This window comes from Phoenix dactylifera, chromosome 2 (genome assembly GCF_051530095.1).
Source record: "Phoenix dactylifera cultivar Ajwa chromosome 2, Ajwa_hap1_PhDact_Kaust_v1.1, whole genome shotgun sequence".
In the NCBI taxonomy this organism is placed as follows: Eukaryota; Viridiplantae; Streptophyta; class Magnoliopsida; order Arecales; family Arecaceae; genus Phoenix; species Phoenix dactylifera.
Window position 1 is genome coordinate 40025925 of NC_143191.1, and position 16282 is coordinate 40042206.

Sequence of the window (16282 nt, forward strand, 5' to 3'; positions counted from 1 at the left end):
AAGGGGGGAGAATGCAAAATAGTTTGTTGACCCAAGAGCATTTGACCACTTTCTTAGGGTGTATTTATGCAAATGTGAGAAATTTATAATGAAATATATATTTGAGCAATTTTAAAAATATCTAGCTTTCTAGAATAAGTTGTAGTTAAGTGTTTCATTACTGTCTTGGATCCAATACCCGGTAGTTTAAAGTCCGAGAAATTGTTACTTTAATATTGTTCTATGTTTTCTTGGTGTACCTTAAGGGCCGCTTGTTTGAGAGTAAAATATTATAGGAAAGTTACTCAACTTTACCATTGACCAATTTACCTATGTTCTTCATGATTCAGTAAGAAAACAAAAAAAATTGCTAAATTATTCTTCTACTGATAGCATTTTCCAATGAAATTTTAACACTTTCCAATATGTAAAAAAATGGATAAATTTTCACAAATTACACGGTCGAAATGTAAAAGAATCTCCAACCCCCCCTCCCCCCCCAAAAAAAAAAAAAAAAAAATGAATGAGCTCTAAGTAACACTATGCTCCAAGGTCAAAGCTTGCACAATTTAACTACTATAAGATATTGCCGAGAAGTTGATAAATCTGCGGTGCCACGAGTCTTAATTATTTCAATAAAGTTAAGAGTAAACAACTAAAAGTTCTATGCTCAACAAATTATTCAAGGTAAAGGTTTGTTGTTTGAAGCTTGAAAATGAAAAAGTCCAATAAAAATCATGAATTATACTTGTTAAATGAAATTAAGTTATACAACAGAAAGCTAATTTCATTATTGCTACCTGTTGGGGGGTGGATAGGGAACCCGGGACTTTAGTCCTACATTGGAAGAGTAGCGGAAAGGATTGTGTCCCTTTCCTTCCAAAGGGCCCTTTTAAGAAGGATAAAGCCGTAGGGGAAATATTGCCCATCAAGAGCTTGCACGATGTAAAACACGTGTGTACTTCCCCAAAGCGAACAATACCTCTAGTCGGGACGCAGTCACTTTCCCACTCTAATAGTTGGCGCTAAAGAAAGGGCTCCACCAAAACTTCTCCGCACAAATCCTTCCCGCTGGAGGATAGTGTTGGGAGGCGGATGGAGGACCTGGGACTTTAGTTCCACATTAGAAGAGTAGCAGAAAGGATTGTGCCTTATAAGGAGGAGCCACCCATTTCCTTCCAGAGGGCCCTTTTAAGAAGGATAAAGTTGTGAGAGGAATATTGCTCATCAAGAGTTGCGCACGATGTAAAGCAAGTGCGTACTTTCCCAAAGCGGACAATACCTCTGGTCGGGATGCAGTCGTTTTTCCGCTCTAACACTACCATAATTTTTTTCTTCCATTTTAATTTTTATCAATATTTAACTAGAATGTTATTTAAATTGTCTGGACTTGATTGGCATAGAATTAGCGGGTAAACACTTCAATGACTTTAGAATATTGCTAAATTAATTAATTGAAGCAGATCTACAAACTCCAACCTTCTCCTTTGCTTAAGGTTTACTCTGGGTTAACCCTAATGAGCCCACAAGTGAAGCCCTACCTAACTTCATGTTCATGGTGGTCCCTGGTTCGGGAAAGGACACCAGATAGACGGTCGAGATGGCGCTAGATACTAATAAAATCAAAATCAAAATCGCAACGGGAATAAGTGATGCGGTACTTCGACGCCATTCTCTCGATCTTCCGCTTCTCCTTCTTCGCCCCATCCTCCTCTCAGAACCCTTGGAGATCCCATATCTGATCTCTTCCTCTGTTCCGCTCGTTTGTTCGCCGAATCCGAGGGGATCCAGGTCAAATCCCACGAAAAGGTCAGATCTGCTGCCTCTAGATCTATTTCATTCTAATCCGCGCCGTTGGATTTAGGGTTTTTTCGTCGAGATTGGAAGAATTTAGGTTTTTCCTGGCAAGATCCGGTAGTTGTGGTTTCAGATCTGTTGTTTCCTTTGTTTAGTTCAGTTTCCAGTGCTTGATCCACGCTCTGTGCTTTGATTTGGTTATATTCTTTATTTGGATATGAAATGACTTAATATACAGTTTTGCTTTGGGTTCTGCTGTTGGATCTCCGTAGTTTCGTAATATTTTGCATCCAAAGTTTATATTTTGATGCGTCTTGTTCGTTAATACGAGCTATTCTATCTGTAGATCTGCTGCTTGGATTTTTTTTTAATTTTAATAAAGCGGTACTTTTGGATGGGCCTGATTTAGGGTTCTTGGTTGCTTTCCAGGTTATTGGAATACGTTTAAGGCCTGTGGTCTCTATGGCACCGTTGATGATCTCAAAAAGGCTCTTTCCTTTAGTTCCTTTCTTTTTTCTTCTGATTACATGTCCTTCCAATGGCTTCTATCTCCCCGGGAGTTATATGCACACCTACTCTCAAGGTGAAACCATCCCAGTCAAAGTAAATTCACTCACCTCTATAGAGACGGAGCTGCCATTTAGCTACTATAGTCTTCCATACTGCCATCCCCAGGGTGGGATCAAGAAGAGCGCAGAGAATCTGGGAGAGCTGCTCATGGGGGATCAGATCGACAACTCTCCATACAAGTTCCGTATGAATGTCAATGAATCGCTTTATCTTTGCACGACAAAGCCATTAAATGAGCATGAGGTGAAGCTTCTGAAGCAAAGAACTCGCGATCTCTATCAGGTGAACATGATTCTCGACAACCTGCCTGTGATGAGGTTCACTCAACAAAATGGTGTCACCATCCAGTGGACTGGTTTTCCGGTTGGATACACCCCCACTGGAAGCAATGATGACTATATCATCAATCACCTCAAGTTTAAGGTCTTGGTCCATGAGTATGAAGGGAGTGGTGTGAAAATCATTGGCACAGGGGAAGAGGGGATGGGGGTGATCACGGAAACTGATAAGAAGAAGATGTCTGGGTATGAGATAGTTGGGTTCGAAGTAATCCCGTGCAGCATCAAGCGTGATGCAGAAACCATGTCAAAGCATAACATGTATGATAAAATTGACCCTGTGAATTGCCCCTTGGAGCTTGACAAGTGTCAGATGATCAAGGAGCAGGAGAGGATCACATTCACCTATGAAGTAGAGTTTGTGAAGAGCGACATTAGATGGCCCTCGCGGTGGGATGCCTACTTGAAGATGGACGGTGCCAAGGTCCACTGGTTCTCAATCATGAACTCCCTTATGGTCATCTTCTTTTTGGCTGGAATAGTGTTTGTTATTTTCTTGAGAACTGTTCGAAGGGACTTAACAAGGTATGAGGAGTTGGATAAAGAGGCCCAGGCTCAGATGAATGAGGAGCTCTCAGGCTGGAAACTTGTCGTGGGCGATGTGTTTAGAGAGCCAACATGCTCTAAACTGCTTTGCGTCATGGTTGGAGATGGTGTTCAGATTACATGTATGGCAGCTGTGACCATTGTGTTTGCTGCCCTTGGGTTCATGTCTCCTGCATCACGGGGTATGCTCTTGACTGGGATGATCCTCCTTTATCTCTTCCTTGGTATTTTTGCTGGGTATACGGGTGTCCGGTTATGGAGTACCATTAAAGGCGGGTCTGAAGGGTGGAGGTCGGTTGCTTGGTCAATTGCCTGCTTCTTCCCTGGGGTGGTGTTTGTAATTCTCACCTTCTTAAACTTCTTGCTTTGGTGGAACAATAGCACAGGGGCTCTCCCAATCTCATTGTACTTCACTCTTCTGTCCCTGTGGTTTTGCATCTCGGTGCCCCTCATTCTTTTGGGTGGTTTCTTAGGCACCCGGGCTGAGCCCATTCAATTCCCAGTTAGGACCAACCAAATTCCAAGGGAAATTCCAGCGAGGAAATACCCTTCATGGTTGCTTGTCCTTGGTGCTGGAACCCTTCCATTCGGGACCCTCTTCATTGAGTTGTTCTTTATTCTCTCCAGCATCTGGCTTGGAAGGTTCTATTATGTGTTTGGATTTCTCCTCGTTGTCCTCCTCTTGCTTGTTGTTGTCTGTGCTGAAGTGTCTGTGGTTCTGACTTACATGCATCTCTGCGTGGAAGACTGGAGGTGGTGGTGGAAAGCATTCTTTGCTTCTGGTTCGGTCGCTCTTTATGTGTTCCTATACTCCATCAACTACTTGGTGTTTGATCTTAAGAGCTTAAGTGGGCCTGTGTCAGCGATGGTCTACCTGGGTTATTCACTAATCATGGCTCTTGCTATCATGCTATCTACTGGCACAATTGGCTTCCTGATGTCGTTCTACTTTGTCCACTACCTCTTCTCATCAGTAAAGATTGACTAAGGATTGCTTCAAGCTGCAATGGTTTCTTGCATTTGAGGGATGTTTCTTGATGAATTTTTTATCTATATAATGCTCAGAATTCCATATATGTTTTGAGGTGCTTATACTGATGACCAAGTGCAGTGAAGGCCTTACTCTATCGGGAATCCCAACGACCCACAGCATTTAGGTGGTTAAATGTTTCTCTTTTTTTTATTATTATTTTTATCATGATGTCCTCCAAGACTTTTTCTTTTTATCAAGAATCTCAATGATCTACTTTTCTTTTCCTTTTATTTTAATTTTTTGCTCATGTTATCGAGACCTTTAACGGGGTTTACCTGGCATTACAAATATAGCAATTTCGTCTGTGATGTCTATTAATTTGGTTTTATTAAGTTTTGAGGCAATGAAGAATTTATGCCAGCTGACTGGTCTTTGCTTAGAAATTCTGGAAAGGAGCTGATTGTGGTTCTAGTAGGATTTTAAATGATTTTGTAGTGCCATCTGGGACCCGGGCAAATGGATTTCCATTCTAACAATTATTACAGATTTTTACCCACTCCATAATTTCTTGTTTGTCTAGTTCAGTAGGAAAGGGTTAGTGCTAATGCTGCATTTAGTTTGTGTGCCCTTTGTCCATGTGATATGCGATGATATCCCTAGGGTAGAACCTGTCAGCTCTTTTTTTTTTGTTTTTTTTATGTTAATAGGAATGACGGGTACAATTTATCTTGCAGTTTGTATAATTTTGATGGCATGATTGCTGCACTTGGTATATATGTTTAACGCTAAGCAAGGTTTCAAGCTGCCATTATACATGTTGTCATTGGCCCCTGCACTGAGTTGATGATGCATGTCATCAATGAATAGCGGTTCCTTTGGCTGATTTGGCAGCAACAATAATCTTATAATTGGTCAGATTCGTGTACATGGTAGAACTGTTTAAGCCTATGATTTCTGATCTCTGATTCTTGTCATGATGTATGGATGGCAAATATACAGGGAAAAGTGAGGAATTTTTTTCTTTATGCCTATTGGAATGACACCCAGCTATTGTTGCTTTTGTCCACTTATACACACACACACACACACACACAAAAAAAAAAAGTGAGGCATAAATAAAGCTTTCCACCAAGAATTGCTTATGACCAGATTTCATGTTTGCTCTTTCACAGGGGCCAAGAATCCTGTTATGTGGCAGAATTTCAATACTAATATTACAGAGCGACGAAAATGGTAACATCTGCAAGAATGTAATGTTATTTTACATTTAACCATAGAGGACCACAGAGCCCTTAGACACCTACACAACTTTATTAATAGAGTGCTGCAAACGAAAACCACAAACGAGTTTTGAATCGGCTCCAGTTTAAACTTTAAAAAGAAAATTACAACCTCATACACAAGGACACACATTCTTAACCACACGCTAAACGACCAGATAACAACAGTAGATATGAGCATTCTTCTATCCTTATTTAGTGCCAGAAAGATAAAAGACAGTATTTATATATAAGGCACAGAAAGGCCTTTAACCCATGGCATACTTCTGTGTCCAGGAGCGGGCGGTGGACTCATACTTGGCTCTATCAGTCTTGTACATATGAGCAATCTCTGGAACGAGCGGGTCATCTGGGTTGGGATCCGTCAGAAGTGAACAAATGGACAACAGTACCTGCAAATTTAAGAAATTTCATAGGTTAAAAGCAAGAACAAAGAGAGCATTAAATTATTAATGCCCTAAAAATAGAAAAACAATAGCAGAACTATAGTTCTAACAGGGCAGCTGCTACAGCCAATTCAACCTGATCCAGCCATCTTCAAGTGCATTTCCAAACTACAATTGATGCCGGGCCTAATGAACACAATTCTCGACTGGATAAACTTGTATCACTTCATGGACATTCAAACGTATGCTTGCTTAAGGTCAAATCAATTTTTGTATCAAAACATTGATGTGTCCAATAATTAATAGAACGAAGGTGCTTGTGAACATATAACTAAATAGAAAAGCAAAACTAGTTACCTGAAAAAAAAAAACAGAAAGAGAAAAACAAAACTAGGTTTGGAGCTTCTTTGAAAACAGGAAGACTAGTTGGAATGTTAAAAATTACCTTTGATATAGTGAGAGCTGGGCTCCACTGCTCCTTGAGAATGTCAAGGCAAATGCTACCATTGCTGTTGATATTTGGATGAAAGACCTTGGTACGGAAGGAAACCTGAAAATGAAATTTAGTATTCTGCAACAACTCTTCCAAGACATGCATCATGCATGCAAAGAGAGACTAAAAATGATACAACATCAATATAAAACAAGCTCAGGGATTGTTTGGCACTGCTGTTGTTTTTGTATTTTTATTTTCCTACAAATTAGTGAAATATCACATAGAGATTGATGTTGAAGATAGCATTTGCATAGAACTGCTATCCCTTGCTTTTATTTTTTGCTCTTTTTGGGAGCCATAAACCATTGCTTCCAAAAGCTCTAAAGTTTATGAAAAGCATGAAAAAACAAAAAGGTTTTCACATGTTCAATCTAGTTCATTTTTCTTCTTGGGTTTTTGAAAAAACAAAAACAAGAAACAAAAGCAATACCAAACAAGTCCTTGGATTGCAACATTACTTAGAAATGCACAATCAGCAAGGCTGTAACAAAATTGCAACAAAGAGTTATAAAATGGAAAAAAAAAAAATCAACATAAACCAAACTTGGCTTATATTATTGCTTGGAAAATTTATGATAAACATGACAGGCCTGCATCTGCCTGGTGAAAAAATATAAGCTCACTTTTGTTTTCGTACATTTTGTTACAATCCTCACATGGTAGGAGAGTTGCCAGTAAGAGAAGTTGGAGAGATCATAGGAGGCTGCAGATAACCCTCAATCCCAAAAATTATGGGTAACAGGACCAGTAAAATGGTAAAATTTTCAATATCCTCTACAAATCAGGAGAATAGGATGACAGCGTCCTCCAACCCTCAAGACTTCATAATCACCTTATTTACACCTTTTCCACACAATCAGGTGACATTGCACATAACAATTTTGGGCACATCATACCAAATAATTGTAAGAAAGAATTGTCACCAGGTCCTGGTGTTTTAACCAGTATAGTATTGTAGAAGTATTGGCCTTGGGCTATCAGCTTTATCTAGACATTCTAAATACTTGCAAATACTAAATTATTTGCACATTTGCTGGCACTTACAGAGGTTATAGATATTGCGTTCTGCCAGCAGTTACTAGCTTCGACATACCTTGAGACAAAAAAGAAAAAAAAACGATGTGTGAAAAGGGAGCACCTTCCCCTAATAGGTGCCAACTCACATGTACTCTTCCATGAGGGGTGGGGAGCTAATAGCTAATGCTGAATACATCAACTATTGCAGGCTCACAAACCTTACAAGAACAGTAAAACACTTCCATAGTTTTTCTCAGAGAACATAGTCAATAGTAGAACCATTACCTGACAAGATAAATGCCAGCCACTTTAATCCCCACAAAAATTAGCCTGAAGGGCAGAAGTTCCCCCAAGGAGCCATTTACTAGACAACAGCCAGTATGTTTCCCACCACATATGAACTAACTAAAAAGTAACTTAGCATCGTGAGTGACACCTTTTTGTTTGAACAAAAAGTCCACTTAAAGTTTAACTAGGTATATGTCCTCATGGATAAGACCTTTCTGTAGCTAATCAGAATGTTATCAACTGATTATCAGCATCTTATGCTCCAACAATCCAGTCCCAACAATTTAATAATTTTCCCTTTTAAACCTGGATAATTTTTTTTATATATAATATAGTTTGCAACCCTGGCTAAGTTTTCCAGTAATCAATAGGAAACCTGAAGAAATCAGTTTGTAAAGAAGCATTATCCCAAAAAACAACTATTACACATTTTCTAGCAATGACTGGTAAAATGTAAAAGCGGACACAAGCTTCAATAGTTATATCATTATATGGTCAGGGTAATGTGGAAAAGGGCAAATATTGTTGACTCTTTAAAAATGATTTTAAAGGTAAGTATTCCCTAAAAATGACTTACTACAATGCAGATATGCAAGTAAATTGATAATACTTGCCTGAGCAATGAAAAACAGTTACCTTGGGTGGCTTGAAAGGGTAATCTGGTGGGAAATGAATTGTCACAAGAAACACACCACCTGCAAATGGGCTGTCAGCAGGTCCCATGATAGTCGCTTGCCAATGGAACATGTCCTCAGCTACGGGGCCTAACAACATAGAAAGAGCAAAAACTAGTTGTAATAATTAGGCATATAGGGGATAAGATATTGCCAATCTTTCTTTGCTGCACTGTTAATTTCTGCAAAACATTCCTTTAAACACCATTTCCAACCAGCCATCATTACCACTCAGGGAAATTCAAAAAAAAAAAAGAAAGAGGTAATTCATGTGAACAAGCATACATAATCTACTAAATTTTATTAAAATTGTCCTCACGTAAATCAACATACAAATGGATAAGGTTGTGATACATGAAGGGCATAAAGAGAGGACTTTACACCCACTGCCAATTCAGTGGCTGGAGTTGCAAAATGAAAATATAAACCATTGGAACCTAAGATATCTATAAACAGAAATTAATATATTTTAGAGATCTTTTGATTACATAGTTACACATCAAATTGCCCCATATTAGTAGTTGTGGCAAATATAGAGTATTGATTTTTGGACAACTTGATGAATAGCCAATTATGTCTCCAAAACTTCCTTTTTTGTTTATAAGCATATGTGTAATGAATTAACAAGACATCTAACTTGGCAGTTCCTCAAAACTTTAATTCGGACTTTTGTTTTGCTCTGACTAAAATTGTGCTTATGTAATTTGAAACCCTCTAATCTTCAACCTAGAACTACACAATCTGAAATTATCAATCAAGAGCTACAGTACTTTTATGTGATCCATAATAACCAAATCTTTCATAGTTCATGCCTTCACAAATACCCATATCAAAACTCATCTTCGAAAAATCGATCTTATGCACCTGGGCATGCCATGCATAGTCTTGTAAAAGCCAAACAACATACCCCAAAGCAGTTCTCCATATTGATCATCCTACCCAAATTTTATTAAATTGCTTTCAATTCCATTGACTATCCTGTGTAGAAATCAAAGATGAAAAGGTATAACTTTGGAAGTTCTCAGCAATAAGTTTTACGAGGTTTTTTTCCCAATTAATGTCTCCTAAGTGATTCATTTCATACTTAGAAACTTTTGAACAATGATGCTCTAAATTGAACTTCAATTCACAATTATATTGAATTCTCACATCACCAAAATTGTCATACCATCCACAAAGAATATAAAACATCATTCACCTCCTAAATACCAATAGGGAATTCATCTATCACAAGCATCTGAAATTTAAAAGCAAGGGCAAACCCTTGGTATACAAAGAAGTAAAGAAGGGAATCATGGCTCCCAGTTTGACATTAATTGCTGTCTTTCACATCATTTAGGAGATCAAAGATCTCAAACTTAGATTTTTAAAGTTTTTATCATGTATTTATTGGACTTTGAGGTACTCTGATATAAAAGCTAATATTAGATCTCAAGATAGTCCTCTTTGATATATTTGATACCTAGTTGAGACATAAGATACATAACCGATCCAAGTCAAAAACAAGTGGCTGGTTAGCTTTCAAGCAGCCTGCATCTTTTTGAGAAGAGAAAAGAAGTTTACACCAGTACATCTTCTTATCATGGGAAAAAGAAGGGATCCAGATCCTTCCTAGAGTTAAGAAGAAAAGGCCAAGAGAAGCGGCAGGGGAGAGAATAGAAAGTAAAAGAACAAATTGTTCTACATAGCTGTGGACTACCTATGCTCCCCCCAAAAGGTATCCTTCATTTTATTCATAACTCAAGGTGTGGTTGATTAAGTATAAGCAGCCAAAAGCGAAAGGAGATCAGATCATGGAAGCAACATGTTCGGTTCAGTAGAAGTGAACACTGAAGTGCTATACCCGGACTTCCCAAATAAGTGCTGCAATGACTTCGACTGGGGGCGATCAAAAGTCACTTCAGGCAATTTATATCCCTCACTTCTAATCACCTATGGTGAACCAAACATGCCCTTAGATTGAGTCAGTATACTCCACTAGGTCAGTTTTACAGAAGATGAAGTGTTGTATGACTGCTTTATGCAACTTTTATAAAAATAATTTGGTTGTTAAAATGGGGTTCCAAATAAATAAAAAAAATGTAAGCAAAACAAGATAGGAACTAATGTTTTCGATAGAGATTTCCAGTCAAATAATTTCATGGATTCTATAAATCTCCTCTGTGCAGACTAGAAGCAAAATAAAAAGGAATCAAGATTTTGCAGGACATACAACTGTGCCTTTAGTACTTATAGTTCTTTACCTCCTTGTCCTTCTTTTTCTAAATTTCATGGTTCTGATCTGTGCAGTGCATTTAAGAAAAAAAAAACCCAAAAGGGCACAAATTTGATGTTCCCAAAGCAAGGAAAATAATCAAATCTTGCTCAACAATTGTAAAAGGAGAATGCAAAGAACAAAAATGTTCTTAGTAAACTCACTGCCTAAAACTGAATATATGACACTCGATCTTGTCAAAACATCTAGCAAGACAATGTAATCTAATGGATCACATGTGCTCAATCCTATCAAATGATCATAACTAAGTCACAAATAAAGCAACCATATGCCTTTAACAACGGATACATAGACCAAAACTAGGTAAGATGGTCTACCTAATCATCCAGCATTTTTTTCTTTCTTTTCCTTATTCTTTCTTTTTTTCATTTTCTTATATCCATCCATGAGACAAACTTCTCTCGTCCATCTTCATCTGTGAAAAGCATTGGCATTCTATGTATTCTACTTCTCCTCGTTTGAGGAAGATGAAAGAGGCATTGGAAGAGGGACTCTTGACATCGAAAGCATTTTCAATAAGGGGCACACGATACCACTCTCCTCTAAAAGGAATAGGGCCATTAGAGAATGACCAATCAATCAGTGTTGATTGGGTTACTGCAGTAGATTATGGACCATTTATTATGGACCATTTAACTAACATTTAAGGGCTAAAGAGAAACAAAATACTCATGATATCATCTTAGTGATCTGCCAAAACTTAAACAAAATACATATATCCCTCCAAACATATATAACAATGAACAATGTTTTTAAAAAGCTGATGCAATAAGCAGGCGATCAAGGTACCGCATAATGCATATAAAGTACGCAAATCACAGATACACGCACATCTAAGGTTACTATTTTTAAGTATATAAAAATGAATCAAAGTACATTTAGTATAAGAAAAACAATTGTGACAGTACTAATTTTTATAAAAAATATTAACATTAATAATAATAAGTAATAACTAACAAATAGTGTTATTATTTAGTGCTTAAAATTAATAGCGAAAATAATATTGATAAATAATAGTAGCATTACTAACAATTAATAGAAACCTGGATCCAACTTAACCATCAATCTGAATATGCTCCATCTACATAAGCCCATATAAGAGTACAGCACATATTTGGCCCGCAGATCACGTGTAGCCAACCATACTGATTGACCCACACATATGGATGCAGATTGTTAAGTTGACTGCCTTTTTGGCCCATATATGGTATTACCATGAACAGCAAAGGCATATAGCTAATGTAGTGCAGACAATGGACCGCATACACATGTACAACCTCATGCATCACATTTTAAAATAGGGGCAGTAACAAAAAAGGACTATATTTGGACATTTTGGCACCCAGATCAGTGCTCCCACTTTAAGCTAACACTAATCCCTGACCCAAAATGCATCATAAGCACAAGAAAACCACATTATTCTGTCCTAGTGAATGTTTTTTTCTGACACTTGAATGGGGTGATGTGGATATGGCACATAGATCAACATCAAACATGCAAATAATCTTGGGATTCTTAAAGTCAAAAATCTAGGCTTACCTAACAAAATTGTAGTATGGGTCTCAAAAGATTCAGTCAAACGTATAATCATGTTGTTGCTTGGGGCCACCAAACAAATCGAGCTAGCTAGACCACAAAAAATACTCAAAGTGGAATTGGTGTATAAGGTTTACATGATTTAAAATTCTTTTGCTAAAGAAGCATTATTTCCTTGCCTTTCTAAAATTATTGCCTTCTCACAATAGCTTAATTTTGACACTTGACCCAAACAAGATGCATTTGATTCCAGTAGCTGAACAAACAGGCCATCACATCTATCTCTAAACCGCCTAGCTAGATCAATTTTATCAACCACATTTCACAACATTGCTGCAATTTTTTTGGGGGTAAGAGAAAGGGATTTGGCCATGTCAAAATATTGCTCTCAGTACTATCGCTCTCTAGACACCTTTAGAACTTAAAAGTGAAACTAACAAAGAAACGTCTTCTGGAATGTACAATGACTAGCACAACAAAATGTAGTCAGCAATGATGATACATGATATAGAACAAAAGTGACAGTCAACAAAGCATAGGCAGACAATATATCTGGTATAAGGCACAAGACTGGAATTAGACTAAATTTGCCTCCACCAACATTTCTGGATTAACAGAAACTCCAACATTATTTATTTATTTATTGCTGAGAAGAATGACTATCTTAAAACATGTCAATCAGAACTCAACCCATAAACTTGTAGTCCTACAAGTGCAACAGATTACATGAGCCAAGAATACCTATTTAGAAATATTTGTATTTAGAAATTGCTGTCCATTGAACCTAGTGGTTTAGGCATCATATATCATCTATATGCTAAATGCAAGACCTTACTACAAATGCAGCAAAGTGGTTCATGGAAATTTCTATCATATGCTTTGTTATGGTCTCACAACTGCAGAAATCTTTTTATATGTCAGATAATGAAAAAATATAGAGGATGGAATTAATTTCCACATCACTTTAATATCACAAATCACAGCTGAAAATTCGCAAATTTAAGCAATGAACTACCACAAGAAGAGAAATTGCATAACAAGCTCATAACAGATGAATATGTCATAACAATATTAGCAGTATCCTAGATATAACTGAAACCAACTGCCAGCAAGGACCTGTTTTCCCGGTTTCAATCTATGGTTCAGATCAGTCTACTGCAGTATTATTAAAGGGTCCAAGATTCATGGATCCTTATTTGCAGGCATAACAAGGTAATTCTCCATTCAACATAACCTTGCACCAGAAATTTAAACGAATGTCATATAACGAGCACGATTGGTAAAACCAACAGGTAAACAAAGCTAGACTTGATAAAGAAAAACCAAACTGAAACGATTGTCATCATTCATCCATGACTTTCTCCACCATCATCTCAAGAAATGATTCTACCTACCACCAAAGTGGAAAGAGGGAAGCAAGAAAGAAAATAAAAAAATGACTTCTTTTAAATAAAAAAAATCTAGGGCTTAGTATCATCTAAGAAGAAGCAGCATGGAAGGGAACAAACCAGCGCTGCAAGATGTGGGAGGATCCTTCTGCAAGTCCTTCAATTCCTTCAGAATCCTCTTGGAAGCCATTGGCGGCCACTCAAAAGTGTGAACCCTATCAAAACCACCGAAATCCAATCGGAGAATAATCAACCATTTTAAATAAAAATCATGAAAGAACAGACAAAAGGTAATTTTGATTTCCAGAAAAATCAATAAAAGCTGATGTTACGAAGCAAAACCTCCTCCATCACATGATCCAAAATCCTAATAGCAGTTCCCAGAATCACAACATAAACTCGTAATCCTCCACTAAAAATCCGATCTTTTGAAGAAATACCCAATAAAATCATACTCCGATGTAAGCAAACGAAAAGAGAGAGACGATTTCTAAATGAAAGCAAGCGAAAATCCTCACACAATCAGGAAAAACCCCAAGAAACAGAAGCATGCCCCAAAACACAGAATCCAGACTAAAAAACAAAACCGCTGTATCGAATCGTCACACCGTATACCCAAACACTAGACCAAAAGAATAAACGTCGGAAACTAGCAAATAATTTACGGCACTGGCCAGGAAAATATCAACAACAGAAACGCAATCCAAGAAAACAAGATCGATCCGACAACGAAGTCGTACAAACCGACAAGAAGAAGAAGGAGAGGTCTGGCTCCAATCCTTCGACCCCCGGGGTTTTTCTCCGTTATCGAACTCCCCTGGAAGGCGAAGGCTTCAAGGAATTATAGGCCGGGGCCGGGGCTCGGAGGTCAATTTCGAGTTGGAGCAATGCTACCCAAATTTGGGACGGCATGGTGGCGTTTGGTGATCCGAACGCAATCACAGGTGATCTCAGATCACTCATGATTCTTATCCGAGATTATTTGATCCCAGGTCATTGGGTATATTATATTCCAGTTAAAATTTTTTAAATATCTACAAATAATTTATTTAGTATTCGGTAAGAGTCCAAAATTATTGGCTATATAATATCCAAACCATTTTCAATATATTCCAAAAAATAATATTTATTAATAATTTATTTATTTATATATTTATAAAAAACATATTTATTAATTTTATAGATTATCAATTTTATAAAAATATATTAGTTGTTATTATAAAATTAATATTTTTATTTACTACTTATAATTATTATTATTTTAATACTAGCATTTTTTAATTAAAAAGGAAAAATAGAAGTAATAAATTAATATACATATAAAGTATAATAATATATTTCTATTATAATTTAAAAATAAAATTGAATAATAATATACTTAATATTATACTATAATATAATATATATTATAAGTATTATATATATAATATTTATATGATATTAATATAATATATTAATATATTATTATTTTTTATATTAAAAAATATTTTTATCTTCACATTTTAGCTCGAATTTACTAGAGTGAGCTTAAATATCCGTCCATAATGACGATTTTTTCAGCGTCCAACTCGCCAGCAAACTCGCCCTCGTTATCACCTTCCTCCACAAGGCCGGTTGTGTTTTTAATTTATATATAGAGAGAGAGAGATTGTTGTACCCAACTCATCTTGCCATGTCAGCTCCAGGCGACCAACTCAGGTTGCCTAATCAGCCCTCCCATGAAATCTGTACCAAATTTGGCTTCAAGTATCATTTTCCTTCGAGCTAATATCTTCACTCAAAAAATTGCCACGTTGCATGAAAAACGCAAGCTTAGCATGAAATTGATGAGAAGTATCGAGTATAGATTCGAAGCAAGCACTTGATAGCTCGGGACACCTGAAGCTCCTCTTTTGCTCATAGAGCGCTCCGTATGGTGTTCTTCACGTGTAAGCCCCCATCTCCGAGCTTTCTTAAGGTAAACTTCGATGGATGTGTACTGGATGGTAGGAGCAGAAGAAAGACGGGCTTCATCATCGGAGGTCGGGACTCCATGGTGATTGCGGCTGGTGGCTGCCAAATCTTTGGCATATCGGTTCTAGGGGCGGAGTTGAAGGCAGCTTGGTCCGACTTGAGTTATGCCCGACGCTTATTGCCTGCATCTGCTATAGTGCTGGGGGGCGACTTAACGACAGTCATTGATTGGATCTAGCAGCGTGCGATGACCACCTACTGCTTAGGGATATTCAGACTATAGTGTACGGAAGGATGGTCGTTCAGATAAAGCATATGTACTGTGAGGCCAACGGGGCAGCAGATTGTATAGCCTCTTACGTAGCTAACCATTCTGGAGAGACTCTTTGGCTAGAGGAGGAGGAATTATAGCGCCAAAAAAAAACAAAAAAAAAAGAAAAAGAGGACAGGGATCCCATCAACCAATTAATCATTTTACTTTAGATTTCATATCAGATGTTTTATTTTATATAAAGCAATCATAGACGTGTTATAGTTTATGATTTCTTCCAAGCTTAGCAGAAATCTGCGTCTCATGGAAAGCACAGTCATTCATGATTTAATTAAATATCGGCCTCCCTCTATGACTTTGTAGCAGCTCTCGTAATGGGTTAAGTTTTTTTATCTCAGCCTTGATATACCAACATATTATAAATAAAAAACACAACTTTGTCATCTTATTCAATATAAAATGATAGAATTCACGGCATCCACCGATACAATATCTTATGTCAAGCAATATTTTAA

At 37.3% G+C, this 16282-nt stretch overlaps 2 protein-coding genes across 4 annotated transcripts; one reads left to right on the plus strand and one right to left on the minus strand.

Moving 5' to 3' along the window:
- Window positions 1-1561: 1561 nt before the first annotated feature.
- On the plus strand, window positions 1562-4581 carry LOC103710650 (Endomembrane protein 70 protein family). Its single transcript, XM_008796475.6, has 2 exons — window positions 1562-1788; window positions 2206-4581. Exon 2 carries the CDS (start codon window positions 2239-2241, stop codon window positions 4216-4218), a length of 1980 nt encoding a protein of 659 aa, XP_008794697.3. The 5' UTR covers window positions 1562-1788; window positions 2206-2238; the 3' UTR covers window positions 4219-4581.
- Window positions 4582-5444: 863 nt separating this feature from the next.
- LOC103710652 (ubiquitin-conjugating enzyme E2 28-like) lies at window positions 5445-14517 on the minus strand. Of its 3 annotated transcripts, none has more exons than XM_008796478.6 (5): window positions 14292-14517; window positions 13664-13758; window positions 8307-8434; window positions 6315-6419; window positions 5445-5875 (listed from the first exon to the last, which is right to left on the minus strand). In XM_008796478.6, exons 2-5 carry the CDS (start codon window positions 13731-13733, stop codon window positions 5732-5734), a joined length of 447 nt encoding a protein of 148 aa, XP_008794700.1. In that variant the 5' UTR covers window positions 13734-13758; window positions 14292-14517; the 3' UTR covers window positions 5445-5731. The 3 variants fall into 3 exon arrangements, with proteins under 3 accessions (XP_008794700.1, XP_008794698.1, XP_008794699.1); XM_008796476.6 differs by having other exon boundaries at window positions 14288-14485; XM_008796477.6 differs by having other exon boundaries at window positions 14284-14483.
- Between the last annotated feature and the right edge of the window lie 1765 nt (window positions 14518-16282).

Excerpts from the sequence above, each read along its gene's own strand:
- LOC103710652 (XM_008796478.6), bottom strand. The coding sequence starts at position 13,733 with ATGGCTTCCAAGAGGATTCTGAAGGAATTGAAGGACTTGCAGAAGGAT. Across the intron at positions 6,420-8,306 it reads ACCCTTTCAAGCCACCCAAG|GTTTCCTTCCGTACCAAGGT; the intron begins GTAACTGTTTTT and ends TTTCATTTTCAG. Across the intron at positions 5,876-6,314 it reads CAGCTCTCACTATATCAAAG|GTACTGTTGTCCATTTGTTC; the intron begins GTAATTTTTAAC and ends TTAAATTTGCAG.
- LOC103710650 (XM_008796475.6), top strand. The coding sequence starts at position 2,239 with ATGGCACCGTTGATGATCTCAAAAAGGCTCTTTCCTTTAGTTCCTTTC.